Source organism: Saimiri boliviensis, chromosome 1, assembly GCF_048565385.1.
Source record: "Saimiri boliviensis isolate mSaiBol1 chromosome 1, mSaiBol1.pri, whole genome shotgun sequence".
Lineage (NCBI taxonomy): Eukaryota > Metazoa > Chordata > Mammalia > Primates > Cebidae > Saimiri > Saimiri boliviensis.
Window position 1 is genome coordinate 47,181,560 of NC_133449.1, and position 19,941 is coordinate 47,201,500.

General features: G+C 36.5%; 1 protein-coding gene across 7 annotated transcripts in view; it reads left to right on the plus strand.

Annotated features, from left to right (window-relative positions):
• Positions 1-19,941, plus strand: part of LOC101029346 (uncharacterized) — a 181,774-nt gene that overhangs the window by 37,844 nt on the left and 123,989 nt on the right. For all 7 annotated transcript variants that reach the window (XM_074396877.1, XM_074396884.1, XM_074396893.1 and 4 more), the window contains 11 exons: positions 573-603; positions 3,925-3,991; positions 6,536-6,593; positions 7,918-7,948; positions 10,642-10,708; positions 13,216-13,273; positions 15,175-15,203; positions 15,298-15,370; positions 16,324-16,352; positions 16,446-16,518; positions 18,334-18,364. In XM_074396877.1, coding sequence (XP_074252978.1) covers positions 573-603; positions 3,925-3,991; positions 6,536-6,593; positions 7,918-7,948; positions 10,642-10,708; positions 13,216-13,273; positions 15,175-15,203; positions 15,298-15,370; positions 16,324-16,352; positions 16,446-16,518; positions 18,334-18,364 — 547 coding nt within the window. The remainder of the gene's footprint in view (positions 1-572; positions 604-3,924; positions 3,992-6,535; positions 6,594-7,917; positions 7,949-10,641; positions 10,709-13,215; positions 13,274-15,174; positions 15,204-15,297; positions 15,371-16,323; positions 16,353-16,445; positions 16,519-18,333; positions 18,365-19,941) is intronic.

Below are 19,941 nucleotides of genomic sequence, written 5' to 3' on the forward strand. Positions count from 1 at the left end.
AGCTATTTGAGCCTGCCTATTGAGTTATTTACTGATTCTTTTTTTTTTCTTTTCTCTCTTATTTTTATTTATTTTTTTAAATTTTAAGGCACAGTCTCACTCTTTCTGCTGCCCAGGCTGGAGTGCAATGGCACAGACTTGGCTCATTGCAACTTCCATCTCTTGTAATCAAGTGATTCTCCTGCCTCCACCTCCCTAGTAGCTGGTACCACAGGTGTGTGCCACCACACCTAGCTAATTTTTGTATTATTAGTAGAGACGGGGTTTCACCATGTTGGCCAGGCTGGTCTCAACCTCCTGACCTCAAGTGATCCACTGGCCTCTGCCTCCCAAAGTGCTGGTATTAGAGGCTTGAGCCACCATGCCAGGCCTGCTTGATTATTTTTATAAAAGATAGAATCTTACTATGATGCCCAGTCTGGTGTCAAATTCCTGGGCTGCTCAGTTGATATTTCTGTCTCAGCCTTCTGACTAGCCGAGATTATAGGAGCAAGCCCCTGTGCTCTTTTATGTTTCTAATATTTTATCCTTTTGTATTGTTGATTTAAAATGCATTTTGATTTTTTCGGTAGTGCTTCCTCCTGTTGAAGAGTGTTTTGACAGGTATGATTTCATAGATTTTTTTTTTAAGTGATATGTTAACTAAGTAAATAGAACAGAAACTACTATCTGTTTAGTGTTCTACTCTATACTAGACACCATATTACATGCTTGACATTTCTCATCTTCATCTTTTCACAACTTTGCAAAGTATTTGTGCTATTATTGGTTTTTTACTAATTAGGCAACCTTGGTTAAAGAGATTGTAATATTGGCTCATGATTTCATAGTTAATAGGTAGCCAACTCATGATTTGACCATCCTGTCTCATTCTCAAATCGCTTCTTTTGCCCCTAAACATAGATGGAAAGAGACATATGCAGAAATGGGATCAAGGGGCCGGGCGCGGTGGCTCAAGCCTGTAATCCCAGCACTTTGGGAGGCCAAGGCGGGTGGATCACAAGGTCAAGAGATCGAGACCATCCTGGTCAACATGGTGAAACCCCGTCTCTACTAAAAATACAAAAATTAGCTGGGCGTGGTGGCGCGTGCCTGTAATCCCAGCTACTCAGGAGGCTGAGGCAGGAGAATTGCCTGAACCCAGGAGGCGGAGGTTGCAGTGAGCCGAGATCGAGCCATTGCACTCCAGCCTGGGTAACAAGAGCGAAACTCCGTCTCAAAAAAAAAAAAAAAAAAAAGAAATGGGATCAAGGTACTGGTTTAAATCAGATCAATTCAGAAAGTCACATTTTGTTATATATTAACTCTCTTCAGCTTGTTCCTTAGAAGTTTGGCTACCACAAAAGTTTGTCCTAATATGTTTGGAAATTACGGTGGTAAAGAGTACCTTTTTTGTCTTTAACCATCAAAGTTTTGAAGGCAGATATGAGTTATCTGTGGCCAAAGGACCCTAGGTGTTTAATAAGCAAGACCGGGTCGGTCCAAGACAGAAATTATTTTACTGTACATGGAGAATATCTATATATAGTCTGTGTTATGTTAACTATATTTAGCATATTTTAAAAGATATTTCGAATTCATTTCTCCGCTTACTGACTACCCAGTTTGGTTTTCTCTTTGAGTACTCTGCCTAGTTCAATGAAGCTTTTTCTTTGCTGGATTTATTTTTTTGCTTTCTATGACATTTAAATAATCTCTTCTTGATTTCTTTTTACTTTCTCTTCTACTTTGCTTAGGGTTTATTACTTTCTATTATTGTTTTCCTGTATGGTAGCTAAATATTCCCCATTTTCCTATAGACAAAATGAGAAGGGCACAGAATTTGAGAATTTTAAGAAATCCTGGAGACTAAATAAAATACCCTGTAGTACTTGAATCTGTGTTTAACATCCTGATTAAGTGGTTGTTCAGGTGGAGAATCTGAAACTCAAAGAGATGAAATTATTCAGTTGGATACAGTAAATTGCAGAAATGACATTTGCACTCAGGTTTCTTAATTCAAAACCCAATCTTCTTTTACATCATTTTGTCACTGTTTTTATAACAGAAAGAGGGAGTGGCTCTAGTGAACACAGTGGAAGAGGATGAGAGTGGAATGAGGTGTTGAACTCAATGAAAGTGGATAAGAATGGAATTTGCAGGGCACAGCTAAATTTGAAGAGAAACACTTAAGAAGTTGGAAACACGGGATGTTGGGAGTTATCAAGAAAGGCGTATTAAAATAGGGCATTCAAGGAGTTCTGAAAAGCCTGCTGCCTTTTTGTCTGTTTAACTGGAGGAACGGCCAAACTTTAAAGTTTTTATTGAAAAATGTTAAAAGAATTTGAGCCGCTGGAAAGAGTCTCTGGAGCATATAGGAATGTGGTATCATCATCTTTCATGCAAGCTTACAGAGGGCTTAGAAACCCTCACAGATTAGGGAGCGGAGATTGCTTAAGTACATAGATCTGTGACTCATGGTGGATGTCTCTATTTTCTGCCTCTTTTTTCAATTCTCTCATGTACCTGTAGGTTAGGGCAAAGGTAGGATTGGTTGGCAAACTGGTAATGAAGCTTCAGTTGGGTAGTTGGTAACATCCCAATGCTTGGGGTGGTTGACTGAGACTTACTTACTTTCCAGCAGCAGAGGAATAGAGAACTCCTAATCTCAATTACTGTAGCTTGTCTTCTTAGGAATCAGGGGTTTTCTAGGCTGAAAATGTAGATTGGTTACTGCCATGGATCCCTGCAGAAGAGAAATCTAGAAGTGGTGGCATATAGGAAGGAAGATATTTAGGTAGTATTTAATAAAATGGAGCTATAACTACTCAGGAGTGAGACTATTCCAGCAGTCTGTCTCTTAGGTATCTGAGTGTCTATAAAAGTTTTGTTTGTTTGTTTGTTTGTTTTGAGATAGAGTCTTGCCCTGTAGCCCAGGCTCGATTGTATGGCGCGATCTTGGCTAATTGCAACCTCTACCTCCCGGATCCTGGTTCAAGTAATTCTCCTATCTCAGCATCCCAAGTAGCTGGGATTACAGGCATCACCCACCATGGCCCGCTAATTTTTGTATTTTTTAGTAGAGACGAGGTTTCACCATGTTGGCCAGTCTGGTCTGGAACTCCTGACCTCATGATCCACCCACCTGTGCCTCCCAAATTGCTGGGATTAGAGGCATGAGCCACCGTGCCCAGCGGAAGGTTTTTAATCTTGGTGATTTTTGTGGACCTCAGTAAGGCAGGATCTATATAATACCAGTAATTAGATTTTATAATTTTTAATGTTTTAATCTTCTGTGAAGGTTACTCCCAGTAACAACATAAACGTTTGTATTTTCATTTTTGTACACTCAGCTTTCAAATGTGTCCAGTGTTTCAGGGGATCCGTGTAGTGTTCTAGAGTAAACAGAATCAATGGGCACTCTCTAAGTAGCTTACATGCTGAAGATCCAAGACTCCCATCTTCCAGTGACAGAGATTAGTCTGAATCAGAGATAGATAATGGAGAAGAGACAGTGCATTTTCTACCTTGTTTTAGGTTATCAGGTTTATTCTAGTTCAGTAGCAAAAGTTCTGTCAGATATCAAGAACTTGGATTTTCAGTTTAGCCTTTAGGGTAGATAGTGTGTAAGGACAAAGTATTGTCTGGCTGTGCCATTGTATTGTCTGTCAGTATTTGTTATGGGCTTAAGAGCGAGTGTTCATTGGATATTTCATAGTTTGGGAGAGGTGGAGGCAAAATAGGTAACTAAAATGTTTTCTAAAACAGAGACCATATCTAAATTATGTCAAGAAATATTATTTAATGTACAGGTAGCTGACTTCCTCAGACTTCCTTTTACTTACCCTTTTTTTTGGTCGGGGACATGTATGTATAGACTGGCAGTGTTTGTTTTGTTTTAAGAAATAAACGTGCTCATTTTTGTTGTATCTTTTTGCTCTGTAGGCATCTCTGGAAACCAGATACTGTTGCAAAGCCTGTGCCAGAGGATGAGTCTGATTCCGATTCTGAGGTAAAGTACTCACTTGTGATACTAATTTTCTCACTCTGAATCTCATTTTTTATATTATTACCTTCTGAAATTTAGCAGGTGTCTACCTATAATTGTTTTACATTTGTATTAAAAATTCTATTAGAGATAACCATTTCAAAGAAATAGGAGGGGCTAATTTTTTTTTTTTTACTTGGCAAGTAAGAAATAGTTGATAAAAAAAAATACTTCGAGAATTGGGATCTGAAAATAATGGGTTGGAAAATATATAGTGACAGAAAAATGTTAGAGAATGCTTTCTTGTAATAGAGGAAATGCAAATTTTGGTCTAGGCTTATTTGAGTAATTGTTTTTACTTTGAGATATAAATAATTTGAGTATGATGAATAATACTTTTGTTTAAATGACTCTTTAATAGATCAGATGACTTCTTATAGGAATCATGGAATGCCCCGTTACACAGAGCATATCTTTTTTTTAAAATTTCTTGTACAGTTATTTGGATATCATACAGTTTTGTTTTTTTTTTTTTTGTTTTTGCGGAGAGCTATTTGTTTTTATCTTTGATTCTATAATTAGACTAAAATAATTCCAGAAATTGTGGAAATTTAGCTAGACATGGTATCATGTGCCTGTAGTTCCAGCTCTTCAAGAGATGAAGCTAGGAGAATTGCTTGAGTCTAGGAGTCTAAGACCAAGCTTGGCAATATACCAAGACTTTATCTCTAATTAAAGAGAAATTGTGAGAGATTAAAAATGTAAGTTCTGTTCTGAAACCTGTATTGCAAAGGGATTACACTGTGTTTTCTAAGGCTTTGTTAAATTAAGTCTTTTTAAAATTTAAATACTTTAAACTCTTAATATGTTTGAAGAATATGCATTTTGTTAAAAAAAAAAAAAACCTGTTTGCTAAGCAGGGACTCTTCATATTCTTATGTTAAGACTTTAATTTTACAAGATTTTTACATTATAATTTTAAAGAATATCCACTCAGGATCCTTGTATCATTCTAAACTTCAAATTACATAGGCGTTTGTCTTTGTTCTTGAAAAAATAATTGTAAAGCTCCTGCATTACTATGAGCCACTTGAAATAGAGAACATATTTTTATGTATCCTGGAATACCTAGAATAAGATCTTGCATGTAAGAAACTTTGTAATCTTTTTAATGGGAATAAACAAATGGGTAAATGGGCTTTCATATAAAGGAATGTTATAGTTAACAAATATGCATAATATAGCTAGTAATTAAGTCTGTTAAATTTCTGGAATGTTTTTAGTTTATCTTTCCTTTTAAGGTTGACAATGTGTACATTTACGTTACTTCTGTTTAAAAAATATGTCATATGGAAGAAAATAAAAATTAGAAAAGATGGATAGGAAATAGGAAAGGTGGATACAGCATGTTATTTAATATCTTCCAACTGGAAGCGTAGATTAGAGTTTTAGATTAAATTTTATTAAACTTTTAAAGCCCCAATCATGTTCTATTAAATATATATTTTTCAAGGCATACATTACTCTTTGGAATTGTGAAAAAAATTCTTTCTCCAGGCGGAAAGTTGATGGAACTTTATTTTTCTCTTTCTCTTTCTCTGTAGTAAGAATGTTTCAGCTTTCAGGTGGATGATCATGTTTAATTCTTGGGATGTCTTATTTTATAATAAATGAATTAAACTCTTATATAAGTATTGGCACAAAACAAATTGTAGAGTAAATGCTAATCAGTATTACTGGGCTTATATCATGAACACAAGATTTTCTTTTAAGCTCACATTTGATTGACTGGTCATGTCCCTCTCGTTGTTTGTTTCTCTGTCCTTCCTCTTTGTTTAAAAAATATTTTACTCAGTCTTAACTTTTTCCTTGCAAAACACATCTTTAGTGTCTGTTTTTTCATTTCACCTCTGTTTCTATTATCAGCACACTTATTACAGCTTTCTCTTTAGCAGCTCTGTGTGGCTTTCATTTATCAATCATTGCTCTATAAGGTGGTTGGTTGTTTTGTACTATATTTTTCGGAAGGAGCTGAAGTTATACAATAATTTGTTCTTAGCTTATAACACAGAGAATGTAAGCAACTTGTATTGTTTCCAATGCCAACCCATTTAAATATAGTACTACTAAAAACCAAAGGCTCGCATTTTTTTTCCACAAAGTGTAATTCACACAGGTAGATATAATGCATAGATATTTTGAAATATAATGTAGTTAATTTACTTTTGTATTACTACTTTTATTCAGTGATACTAAAATTTACATACGAGTAAATTTTTGTCCTAGGTTGTTGTGGATAGGAAAAGAAACTAATGAGTATCATAGTATTTATGTAATAATCCACTAGGGTTGAAAGGAGTAACATTGTGAGACTATGTGTACCACCAATCATAATCATCACGGTGTTAGAATACGTAGATAAGTAAATGGCGGACTCAAGATTTGAATCTACTTATGAGTGACTTCAAAACCTGTACATTTTGTATTAGATCACGTAGTAATGGTGGCTGTTGTAATTATTTTAACTTGCTGCATGTTATTCTTAAACCGATTGTGTTTTTCTTCTAGATTATTGAAAAACCACGAGAAATGAAGAGGATTCCTCATGAAGATTCTTTAGAAAATTGTAAGCTATTTGAGCCTGCCTATTGAATTATTTACTGATTCTTCTTTTTTTTTTCTTTTCTATTTTTTCTTTTCTTTTCTTTTTTTTTTTTTTTTTTGAGACGGAGTTTCGCTCTTGTTACCCAGGCTGGAGTGCAATGGTGCGATCTCGGCTCACAGCAACCTCCGCCTCCTGGGTTCAGGCAATTCTCCTGCCTCAGCCTCCTGAGTAGCTGGGATTACAGGCATGTGCCACCATGCCCAGCTAATTTTTTTGTATTTTTAGTAGAGACGGGGTTTCACCATGTTGACCAGGATGGTCTTGATCTCTCGACCTCGTGATCCACCCGCCTCGGCCTCCCAAAGTGCTGGGATTACAGGCTTGAGCCACCGCGCCCGGCCTTCTTTTCTTTTTTTTAAGACACAGTCTCACTCTTTTTGCTGCCCAGGCTGGAGTGCAATGTCACAGACTTGGCTCATTGCAACTTCCATCTCTTGGCATTAAGCGACTCTCCTGCCTCCACCTCCCTAGTAGCTGGGACTACTGGTGTATGCCGCCACACCTAGCTAATTTTTGTATTTTTAGTAGAGAGGGGTTTCACCGTGTTGGCAAGGCTGGTCCAATCTACTGACCTCAAGTGATCCATTGGCCTCTGTCTCCCAAAGTGCTAGAAAAACAGGCTTGGACCAAAGTGCCCGGCCTCCATGATATTTTTATAAAGATAGAATCTTGCTATGTTGCCCAGGCTGATTTCAAACTCCTGGGCTGTTCAAGTGATACTTCTGTCTCAGCACTCTGAGTAGCTCAAATTATAGGAGCAAGCCCCTGTACCCTTCTTTTTTTTTTTTTTTTTTTTTGAGACAGAGTTTTGCTCTTGTTACCCAGGCTGCAGTGCAATGGCACGATCTCGGCTAATAACAATCTGTGCGTCCTGGGTTCAAGCTATTCTCCTGTCTCAGCCTCCTGAATAGCTGGGATTACAGGCGTGTGCCACCATGGCCAGCTAATTTTTTTCTTTTGTATTTTTAGTAGAGACGTGGTTTCACCATGTTGACCAGGATGGTCTTGATCCCTTCACCTCATGATTCACGCGCCTCAGCCTCCCAAAGTGCTGGGATTACAGACACGAGCCACCGCACCGAGCCTTCATGATTATTTTTATAAAGATAGAATCTTGCTGTGTTGCCCAGGCTGGTCTCAAACTCCTGGGCTCCTCAAGTGATACTTCTGTCTCAGACTTCTGACTAGCTGAGATTATAGGAACAAGCCCCTGTGATCCTTTGTGTTTTCAATATTCTGCAGTTTTCTATTGTTGATTTAAAATGCATTTTACTTTTTCTTTAAGTGCATCCTGCTGTTGACGAGCATCTAAATAGGTATGATTTCACAGATTATTTAAAGTGATATGTTAACTAAGTGGATAGAGAGAATAGAAACCAGTATCTGTTTAGTGTTCTAGTCTGTGCTAGACACCAGATTACCTGCATCACATTTACTGTCTCATGTAATCTTCACACAGCTTTACAAAGTATTTGTGCTATTATTGCTTTCTTACTGATTAGGCAGCTCTGGTTGAAAGAGTTTGAAATGTTGGGTCATGATTCCGTAGTTAACAGGTAGCCAACCCATGATTTCATGATGATCCTGCCTGGCTTTCACATCACTTTGCACCTAAACATAGATGGAAAGAGATGTATGCAGCAATGGGATCAAGGTACTGGTTTAAATCAGGTCAATTCAGAAAGTCACATTTTCTTATATATGAACTCTCTTTAGAGTGTTCCTTAGAAGCTTGGCTACTCCAAAAGTTTGTCCTAATATGTTTGGAATTTACAGTGGTAACAAGTACCTAATTTTTTGTTGTTGTTCAACCATCAAAGTTTTGAAGGCAGACATGAGTTATCTGTGGCCAAAGGACTCTAGGGTTTTCCTAAGCAAGACCAGGTCAATCTTAAGAGAGAAATCATAATACTGTACATGGAGAATATCTGCATATAATCTATGTTATATTAACTATATTTAGCATATATTGAAAGCCTATTTTGAATTCACTTCTCCACTTACTGACTACCCAGTTTGGTTTTCGCTTTGAGTACCCTGCCTAGTTGGATGAAGCTGTTTCTTGTTTTGTGGATTTATTTTTTTCCTTCTATGACATTGAAATAATATTTTCTTGATTTCTTTTTACTTTCTCTTCTGCATTGCTTAGGGTTTATTACTTTCTATTATTGTTTTCCTGTATGGTAGCTAAATATTCCCCATTTTCCTATAGACAAAATGAGAAGGGCACAGAATTTGAGAATTTTAAGAAATCCTGGAGACTAAACAAAATATCCTCTAGTAGTTAAATTTGTGTTCAACATCCTGATTAAGTGGTTGTTCAGGTGGAGAATCTGAAACTCAAAGAGATGAAATTATTCTGTTGGATGCAGTAAATGGCAGAAATGAGATTTGCACTCAGGTTTCTTAATCAAAACCCAGTCTTCTTTTACATCATTTTGTCACTGAGTGTTTTTATAACAGAAAGAGGGAGTGGCTCTAGTGAACACAGTGGAAGAGGATGAGAATGGAATGAGCTGTTGAACTCAATGAAAGTGGATAAGAATGGAATTTGCAGGGCACAGCTAAGTTTGAAGAGAAACACTTAAGAAGTTGGAAACACGGGATGTTGGGAGTTATCAAGAAAGGCGTATTAAAATAGGGCATTCAAGGAGTTCTGAAAAGGCTGCTGCCTTTTTGTTTGTTTAACTGGAGGAACTACCAAACTTTAAAGTTTTTATTGAAAAATGTTAAAAGAATTTGAGCCGCTTAAAAAGTCTCTGAAGCATATAGGAATGTGGTTATCTTCTTCCACCCAAGCATACAGAGGGATTAGAACACCTCACAAATTAGGGAGCTGGAGATTGCTTATGTACATAGATCTGTGACCCAGGATGGATGTCTTTTTTTTTTTTTTTTTTTGCATCTTTTTTTAATTCTCTCATGTACCTGTAGGTTAGGGCAAAGGTAGGATTGGTTGGCAAATCGGTAATGAAGCTTCAGTTGGGTAGTTGGTAACATCCTGATGCTTGGGGTGGTTGACTGAGACTTACTTACTTTCCAGCAGCAGAGGAATAGAGAACTCCTCGTATCAATTAGCTTGTCTTCTTAGGAATCAGGGATTTTCTAGGCTGAAGGTGTAGATTGGATACTGCCATGGATCCTTGCAAAAGAGGGATCCAGAAGTGGGAGCCTATGAGAAGGAAGATAATTAGATAATAATAAATGAATGGAGCTGTAACTATTCAGTAGGTAGACTTTTCCAGCAATCTGTCTTGGGTGTGATTGTCTATGAAGGTTTTTAATCCTGCTGGGTTTTGTGGACCTGAATAAGGCAGGATCTATATAATAACTGTAATTAGATTTTATAATTTTTAATGTTTTAACCTTCTGTGAAGGATATTCCCAATAGCAATGTATACCTTTGTAATTTGATTTTTGTACACTCAGCTTTCAGACATGTCTAGTGTTTCAGGGGGCTCTGTGCAGTGTTCTAGAGTAAACAGAATCAATGGGAATTCTTTAAGTAGCTTACATGCTGAAGATCCAAGATTCCCATCTTCCAGTGACACAGATTAGTCTTTGAATCAGAAATAGTTAATGGAGAAGAGACAGTGCATTTTCTACCTTGTTTTAGGTTATCAGGTTTATTCCAGTTCAGTAGCAAAAGTTCTGTCGGATATCAATTGGATTTTCAGTTTAGCCTTTAGGGTAGATAATTTGTAAGGACAGAGTATTGTCTGTCTGTGCCATTGTATTGCCTATCAGTATTTGTTATGGGTTTAAGGTCGTGTTCATTGGATATTTCATAGTTTGGGAGAGGCAGAAATAGGTAACTAAAATGTTGTCTAAAACAGAGACGATATCTAAATTATATCAAGAAATATTGTTTAATGTACGGGTAACTGACCTTCCTCAGACTTGGTTTTACCATTTTTTGGGGAGGAGACATGTATGTATAGACTGACAGTGTTTGTTTTGTGTTAAGAAATGAACCTGCTCATTTTTGTTGTATCATTTTGCTCTCTAGGTGTCTCCAGAGACCGGAGGGTGGTGCAAAGCCTATGCCGGAGGATGAGTCTGATTCTGATTCTGTGGTAAAGTACTCACTTGTGAAATTAATTTTCTCACTCTGAATCTCATTTTTATATTATTATTTTCTAAACTTTAGCCGTTGTCTACCTATCATTGTTCTATGTTGTATTAAAAATTTTATTAGAGATAACCATTTCAAAGAAATAGGCGGGGTTAATTTTTGTTTTTTTTCCTTGACAAAAAAGAAATAGTTGATAAATACTTAGAGAATTTGGATCTGAAAATAATGGGCTGGAAAATATATAGTGGCAGAAAAATGGTGTTAGGGAATGCTTTCTTGCAATAGAGGAAATAGGAATTTTGGTCTAGGCTAATTTGAGTAAGTGTCTCTACTTTGAGTTTTCAATAAATTTTGTATGACTAATAATACTTCTGTTTAAATGACTAATAGATCAGATGACTTATAGGAATCATGGAATGCCCCTGTTACACATAGTATATCGTTTCTTTTAATTTCTTTTACACATATTTCGATATCATATAGTTTTTTGCAGAGAGCTATTTCTTTATTTTTATCTTTGGTTCTATAATTAGACTCAAATAATACCAGAAATCGTGGAAATTTAACTAGACATGCTAACATGTGCCTGTAGTTCCAGCTCTTCAAGAGGTGAAGCTAGGAGAATTGGTTGAGTCCAGGAGTTTAAGACCAAGCTTGGCAATATACCAAGACTTTACCTCTAATTCAAAAAACAAAAAAATTGTAGGAGATTAGCAATTTAAGTACTGTTCTGAATCTGTATTGCAAAGGGTTTACACTGTGTTTCGAAGTCTTTTTAAAATTAAGAATATAGTTTAAATTCTTTATCTCTTTGAAGAATATGCATTTCATTAAAACAAAAAACAACCTGTTTGATAAGCAGAGACTCTTCTTATTGTTATGATAAGACTTTAATTTCACAAGATTTTTGCATTATAATTAAAAAAAAAAGCACTCAGGGTCCTTGTATCATTCTAAATTTCAAATTTCAGAGGCTTGTGTGCTTTGTTCTTGAAAAAATAATTGCAAAGCTCTTGCATTACTGTGAGCCACTTGAAATAAAGAACATATCTGTATGTATCCTGGAATACCTAGAATAAGATCTTGCATGTAAGAAACTTTCTAATAGTTTAAATGGGAATAAACAAATGGGGAAATGGGCTTTTCTATAACGGAATATTGTAGTTAACAAATATGCATAATATAGCTAATAGTTAAATCTGTTAAATTTCTAGAATGTTTTCAGTTTATCTTCTAATGTTAACATGTGTAAATTTACGTGACTTATGTTTAGAAAATACATCATATGGAAGAAAATAAAAATTAGCAAGGAGGGATAGGAAATAGGAAAAGTGGATACCGTTGCTTTCTAATATCTTCCAACTGGAAGCTTGAATTAGGATTTTAGATTAAATTTTCTTAAACTTTTAAAGCCCCAATCATATTGTATTAAGTATATATATTTCAAGCCATACATTACTCTTTGGAATTGTGAATAAAAATTCTTTCTGCAGGTGGAAAGTTGATGGAACTTTATTTGTTTCTTTCTCTCTCTCTGTAGTAAGAATGTTTCAGCTTTAATTTGGGTGATCATGTTTAAAACTCTCGGGATGTCTTATTTTATAATAAATTAATTAAACTCTTTGTTACATAAGCACTGACACAAAACAAATTGTAGAGTGAATGCTAACCAGTATTATTGTGCTTGTATTACGAACACAAGCTTTTCTTTTAAGTTCATGTTTGATTGACGGGTCATTTCTCTCTCTCTGTTTGTTTCTCTGTCCTTCCTCTTTGTTTAAAAATGATTTACCTCAGTCTTTTTTTCTTGCAGAACACAGGTTTTTAGTGTCTGTTTTTTCATTTCACCTCTGTTTCTATTATCAGCACACTTATTACCGCTTTCTCTTTGGCAGCTCTGTGTGGCTTTCATTCGTCAATCATTGCTCTATAAGGTGGTTGGTTGTTTTGTTCTCCCTTTTTCGGAAGGAGCTGAAGTTATACAATAATTTGTTCTTAGCTTATAACAAAGAGAATGCAGGCAACTTGTACTGTTTCCAATGCCAACCCATTTAAATATAGTACTACTAACACCAACAGGCTCACAGTTTTTCCCCACAAAATGTAATTCCCACAGATAGATATGATGCATAGATATTTTGAAAAATAATGTAGTTAATTTACTTTTGTATTATTACTTTTATTCAGTGATTCTTGAAATTACATACAAGTAAATTTTTGTCATAGGTAGTTGTGGATAGGAAAAGAAACTAATGAGTATCACAGTATTTGTGTAATAATCCACTAGGGTTGAAAGGAGTAACATTGTGAGACTATCTGTACCACCAATCATAATCATCACGGCATTAGAATATGTGGATACATAGATGGCGGACTCGAGATTTGAATCTACATAGGAGTGACTTCAAAATCTATACATTTTGTGTTAGATCATGAAGTAATGGTGGCTGTTGTAATTATTTTAACTTGCTGCATGTTATTCTTAAACCAATTGTGTTTTTCTTCTAGCGTATTGAAAAATCACATGAAATAAAGAGGATTCCTCATGAAGATTCTTTAGAAAATTGTAAGCTATTTGAGCCTGCCTACTGAATTATTTCCTGAATCTTCTTTTCTTCTTTTTTCTTTACTCTCCTTTTCTTTTCTTTTCTTTTTTAATCTTAAGGCACAGTCTCACTCTTTCTGCTGCCTAGACTGGAGTGCAATGGCACAGTCTTGCTCATTGGAACTTCCATCTCTTGGAATCAAGTGATTCTCGTGCCTCTACCTCACTAGTATCTTAGACTACAGGTTTGTGCCGCCACATCTAGCTAATTTTTGTATTTTTGGTAGAGACGAGGTTTCACCATGTTGGCCAGGCTTGTCTCGATCTCCTGACCTCAAGTGATCCGCTGGCCTCTGCCTCTGCCTCCCAATGAGATTAAAGGCTTGGGCCAATGTGTCCAGCCTGCATGATTATTTTTATAAAGACAGAATTGGGCCAGGTGCAGTGGCTCACGCATTTAATCCCAGCGCTTTGGGAGGCCGAGGCAGGTGAATCACAAAGTCAGGAGTTCGAGACCAGCCTGGCCAAAAAAAAATGTTGAAACTCCATCTCTACTAAAAATACAAAAATTAGCTGGATGCGGTGGCACGCGCCTGTAATCCCAGCTACTCAGGAGGCTGCGGCAGGAGAATCGCTTGAACCTGGGATGTGGAGGTTGCAGTGAGCCGAGATCATGCCATTGTACTCCAGCCTGGGTGACAGAGTGAGACTCTGTCTCCAAAAAAAAAAAAAGGCACAATCTTGCTATGTTGCCCAGGCTGGTCTCAAACACCTGGGCTGCTCAAGTGATACTTTTGTCTCAGCCTTCTGAGTAGCTGAGATAATTATATTAACCAGCCACTGTGCCCTTTTATGTTTTTAATATTCTATCCTGTCTTTGTCTATACTTGCCTTTGTTAGTCTTGGGCATCAGAGATACAGGTTTTGTTGATATTAGTTCTTCGAATGAGATAAACATGAATATACATACATTCACTTTGCTTTTAAAGGAGCTAACTTTTGGATCAAATCGCAATTAAAAAAAAATTCTTTAGTGAAAAACATGATCTTTCCAACCAGACCATGTTGGAAAGAAAATAATTTGAAATCATTAATTGACTCCTAAACAGTTTATTTTCAGTTAATATTGGAGTGAGTTTGAAATGGAAAAGCTTATGCATATCTAATCTTTGTAGCAACATTATTTTATATAACTATGTCAAATTTGATCATTTATCATACTTTTTGATGAGGTTTATATATTATGTCTTCTTGCCATGAGTGAATGAAGACAATTTCTGAAGATTAAACTAGAGGATACAAGAAATGTAGGCACATTATTATACTATGTGGGTATGAGAAATGAAGAATATTATATACTAGGATTCACCAAACCTATATCCAAGCTGATCATTCTGGGACACATTGACTGAGGAGTTGTGAAGCGTACATTCAACTAAAGTGTCATAGTCATTGTGCACCTGCTCAATGATTAGGCAAGTAGAAGAGCATGAGGAATATATGTAGTATAGTGGTACAAATCCTTTTGATGTCTTGCATGAAAAACATGACATGCAGGAGCATTTACCACCTGCTTTGACATTGATTCCCAGACTTAAGAGTTGCTCCTCTGATTTTAGATCACATTTTTTCCTCATCACTCAGCATATCCACATGCACAATGACACTCTTTTATTGTGGTAATAGACATATAAAGAATAATATCAAATTTGAAATTGTAAGTGTATGTTTGATGACACCTGTAATTCTGTTCTCTTCCGTGTGTTTCTGTCATGTTCCTGTTCCAAGACACAAAGTATGAAACATGAAAGCCTACACTAATACAGGCAGGGGGATAAAGCTTGATGCTAACACTGCATGAATCTATGGTTAACTTTCTCGCATTTACATGTGATTGATCATGTATCCCTTTTTCTTTTCAGTGTCTTCTGCAAAACAACCAGCCTTGTGGGTAATTACACTCTCATTTATGTTCTTAAATATTAACTCGATAGTCTATGAAACGCACTTAATGTATTGATTATTTTGTTTCCAATCCCATTCAGGCTACAAGTGACAAGAAAACATCAGTTTCAGTTATAGCCAGTGAAATAAAGAATGGAGACAAATCTGGAAGAGGTAATTTTGCAATACACATTTAATGTCATGTTCATTCAGGATTGAAGAGAACTTCTGTTTTTTGAATAAATCAGTGGACGGCTCAGTGAAGCTGCACATTCTGATTGAGTGGGCCTGGGATTCTGCATTAGTAATAATTTCTTGGTTGACGCTGATGCTGCTGGTCCTTGGCCTTGATCTGAGTAGTAAGATTATAGACTTCCCTATGTTGAACTTGGGAAGAACATCCATTGAAGAGCAGTTGAAGATATACCAGACTCAGGGGACAGCATAATTGTGCTTTAGTTCTACAGCATGATTTTATCAGGAGGGGAAAGAGAAGGAGATGAAGTAATAGAAATTATAGGCATCAGACCAAATTGCCAAAACCAGAGTGAAAATGGGATCCTAATAACCCATAAACACTGTAGGACAACAACTAAGGACACCACTGATGGAGTAATTACTTTCCTTAAGGAAGGGAGATTGTGAGGCAGGAAGGAGGGAAGAGAAGAAATTATGCAGTTTTGGGTATTCTGCTGAGGAAACCTGAGTGAGCTCCCTTCAGATGCATTTAGAATATTTGCGTAAAAAAAGATTTGACTGTGGCTGTTCCAGGAACTACTGGAAGCAGAAAGAGTGCTGATATTGAGATAAACCAAACTGACTCATTGCTCCTCTTTGTTACTGTGAGGTCACAGAGATACATTTTTTTTTGTTTTAGTTATAAAAATGAGATAAACTTGAATATGAATACATTGTCTTTGTTCAAGGAGCTAACTCTGGTCATCCTGTTTTCCTATTTTCTTCTGTGTTTTTCTGTCATGTTCCTGTCCCAAGACACAAAGTATAACACATCAAAGCCTACACTACTACAGGCAGGAAAATACAGGTCGATACTAACACTGCATGGATGTATGGATATCTTTAGCATATTTACATATGATTTATTATGTATCCCTTTTTCTTTTCAGTGTCTTCTCAGAAACAACGGGCCTCGAAGGTAATTACCCTCTCATTTGTATTTTGAAGTATTAACTGTATACTCTGTCAAAGATATTTCACAGCTGATTATTTTGCTTCAAATCCCATTCAGGCTACACGTAAGAAGAAAGATCCCGTTTCAAATATATCCACAGAAATAAAGGATGGATCAAACTCTGGGACAGGTAATTTTGCAGTACACAATCAATGTCATGTTCACTGAAGATAACAGGGAACTTCCCTTTCCAAATAAATCAGCAGGGGGCTCTTGGAAACTGTGCATTCTGATTCAGGAAGCCTGAGATTCTGCATTTGTAATAAGTTATTTAGCACCAGTGATACGGCTGGTCTTTGTCCATGATCTGAGTAGTACGATTATAAACTCTTCTACGTTGAAATTAAATAGAAGAACCTCTGAAGAGCAATTCAAGACATAGCAAGCTCAAGGGACAGCATAATTTTGCTTTAATTCCACAGCATGTTTTCTTCAGAAGGAAAGGAAAAAGAGATGTAGTAATAGAAATGATAGACATCAGGTTGTATAGCTGACACCAGAGGGAAGAAGTGATTGTAATAACCCATAAACACTGTAGAATGAGAGAACTAATGAGACCACTGATGTAATAATTATTTTCTCCAAGGAAGAGGGATTGAGAGGCAGCAAGCCGGGAAAGGAAAAGGTTCTGTATGTAATTTAGGGGTTTCTGCTGAGGAAACGTGAGTGAGCTCACTTTGGATTTATATAGAACATTTGCATAAAAGACGATTCCATTTTGGCTGCTTCAGAGACTACTGAAAAGAGGAGAGAGTGCTAGAATTGGAATAATCCACAGTGACTCATTACTCTTTGTTGCTATTAGGCATCAGATATAGATGTTTTGTTGATTTTAATTATTAAAAATAAGATAAACTCAAATATGAATACATTGGCTCTGTTCATAAATGAGCTAACTCTTGGATAAAATAGCTATTTAATGGAATTTCTTTAGAGGATAACATGATACCTCAAAGAAGACTATTTTAGAAACAAAAATTATGTTGAATTCATTAACTGACTCCAAAAATGGTTATTTTCAGTGAATATTGGAGTGATTATCTGAATGTAAAAGCTTATTAATATCTAATGTTTGTAGTCCTTTTATTTAGTAGAAGTATGTCAAAACTGATAAAGGCTGATACTGTTTATTGAGGCTTATGTGTTACATCGTGTTGCATGAGTGTGTGAAGAAACTTTCAGAAAGCTAAACTAGAGTATACCAGAAATGTTGAAAATTATTACACCACATGAGTGTGAGTAATAATGAATGTCATTTGAGTATTCACCAAACGTATATCCAGACTGATCTATTTAGGACCTTTCCCCTGCAGAGACATGAAGTATACATGCAACTGAGGTATCATTGTAATTGTGTACCTTCTCAGTTATTGGGCAAGTTAAAGAACATGATGAATATCTGTAGTCCAATGGTATAAATTCTTCTGATGTCTTGCATGAAAGACATGCGGGAATAGTACCACCTGCTTTGACACTGATTCCCAGGTGTATGAGCTGCTCCTCTGATTTTAGATCACATTGGTCCTCATCACTTGGTGTATCCACATTGCTATTGACCCTCAGTGTCTTAGAAATAGATATGTGACAGGTGTGCACCACCATACCTGACTACTTTTTGTATTTTTAGTAGAGACGAGCTTTCACCATGTTGGCCAGGCTTGTCTTCATCTCCTGACCTCAAGTGTTCCACCTGCTTTGGCCTCCCTAAGTGCTGGGATTACAGGCACGAGCCACCGCACCCAACCTGCAAGATTAGTTTTGTAAAGATAGAAGCTTGCTGTGTTGCCGAGGCTGGTCTCATACCCCTGGGCTCCTCAAGTGATACTTCTGTCTCAGAGTTCTAACTAGCTGTGATTATGGGAACAAGCCCCTGTGATCTTTTGTGTTTTCAATATTCTGTAGTTTTCTACCGTTGATTTAAAATGCATTTTACTTTTTCTTTAAGTGCATACTGCTGTTGACGGGCATTTAAACAGGTATGATTTCACAGATTATTTAGTGATATGTTAACTAAGTGGATAGAGAGAATAGAAACTACTCTCTGTTTAGTGTTCTAGTCTGTGCTAGACACCAGATTACTTGCTTCACATTTGTCGCCTCCTGTCATCTTCACAAAGCTTTACAAAGTATTTGTGCTCTTATTGCTTTCTTACTGATTAGGCAGCTCTGGTCGAGAGAGTTTGAAATGTTGGGTCATGATTCCATGGTTAACAGGTAGACAACCCATGATTTGACAATCATTCGGCCTGGCCTTTCACATTCACTTTGCGCCTAAACATTGATTGAAAGAGATGTATGCAGCAATGGGATCAAGGTATTGAACTCTCTTTAGAGTGTTCCTTAGAAGCTTGGCTACTCCAAAAGTTTGTCCTAATATGTTTGGAATTTACAATGGTAACAAGTACCTGTTTTTTTTGTTGTTGTTGTTCAACCATCAAAGTTTAGAAAGCAGATATGAGTTATCTGTGGCCAAAGGACCGTAGGTTTTTCCTAAGCAAGACCAGGTCAGCCTAAGGGAGAAATCATTTTACTGTACATGGAGAATATCTACATATAGTCTATGCTATATTAACTATATTTAGCATATATTGAAAGCGTATTTCAAATTTATTTCTCCACTTTCTGACTACCCAGTTTGGTTTTCACTTTGAGTACCCTGCCTAGTTGGATGAAGCTGTTTCTTGTTTTCTGGATTTATTTTTTTCTTTCTATGACATTGAAATAATATTTTCTTGATTTCTTTTTACTTTCTCTTCTGCATTGCTTAGGGTTTATTACTTCCTATTATTGTTTTCCTGTATGGTAGCTAAATATTCCCCATTCTCCTGTAGACAAAATGAGAAGGGCACAGAATTTGAGAATTTTAAGAAATCCTGGAGACTAAACAAAATATCCTGTAGTACTTGAATCTGTGTTTAACATCCTGATTAAGTGGTTGTTCAGGTGGAGAATCTGAAACTCAAAGAGATGAAATTATTCTGTTGGATAAGTAAATGGCAGAAATGAGATTAGCACTCAGGTTTCTTAATTCAAAACCCAGTCTTCTTTTACATCATTTTGTCACTGAGTGTTTTTATAACAGAAAGAGGGAGTGGCTCTAGTGAACACAGTGGAAGAGGATGAGAATGGAATGAGCTGTTGAACTCAATGAAAGTGGATAAGAATGGAATTTGAAGGGCACAGCTAAGTTTGAAGAGAAACACTTAAGAAGTTGGAAACACGAGATGTTGGGAGTTATCAAGAAAGGTGTATTAAAATAGGGCATTCAAGGAGTTCTGAAAAGGCTGCTGCCTTTTTGTCTGTTTAACTGAAGGAACTACCAAACTTTAAAGTTTTTATTGGAAAATGTTAAAAGTATTTGAGCCGCTGAAAAGAGTCTCTGGAACACATAGCAATGTAGTATCTTCTTCCACCCTAGCTTACAGAGGGCTTAGAACACCTCACAAATTAGGGAGCTTGAGATTGCTTAAGTACATAGATCTGTGACCCAGGATGGATGTCATTTTTTTTTTTTTGCCTCTTTTTTGAATTCTCTCATGTACCTGTAGGTTAG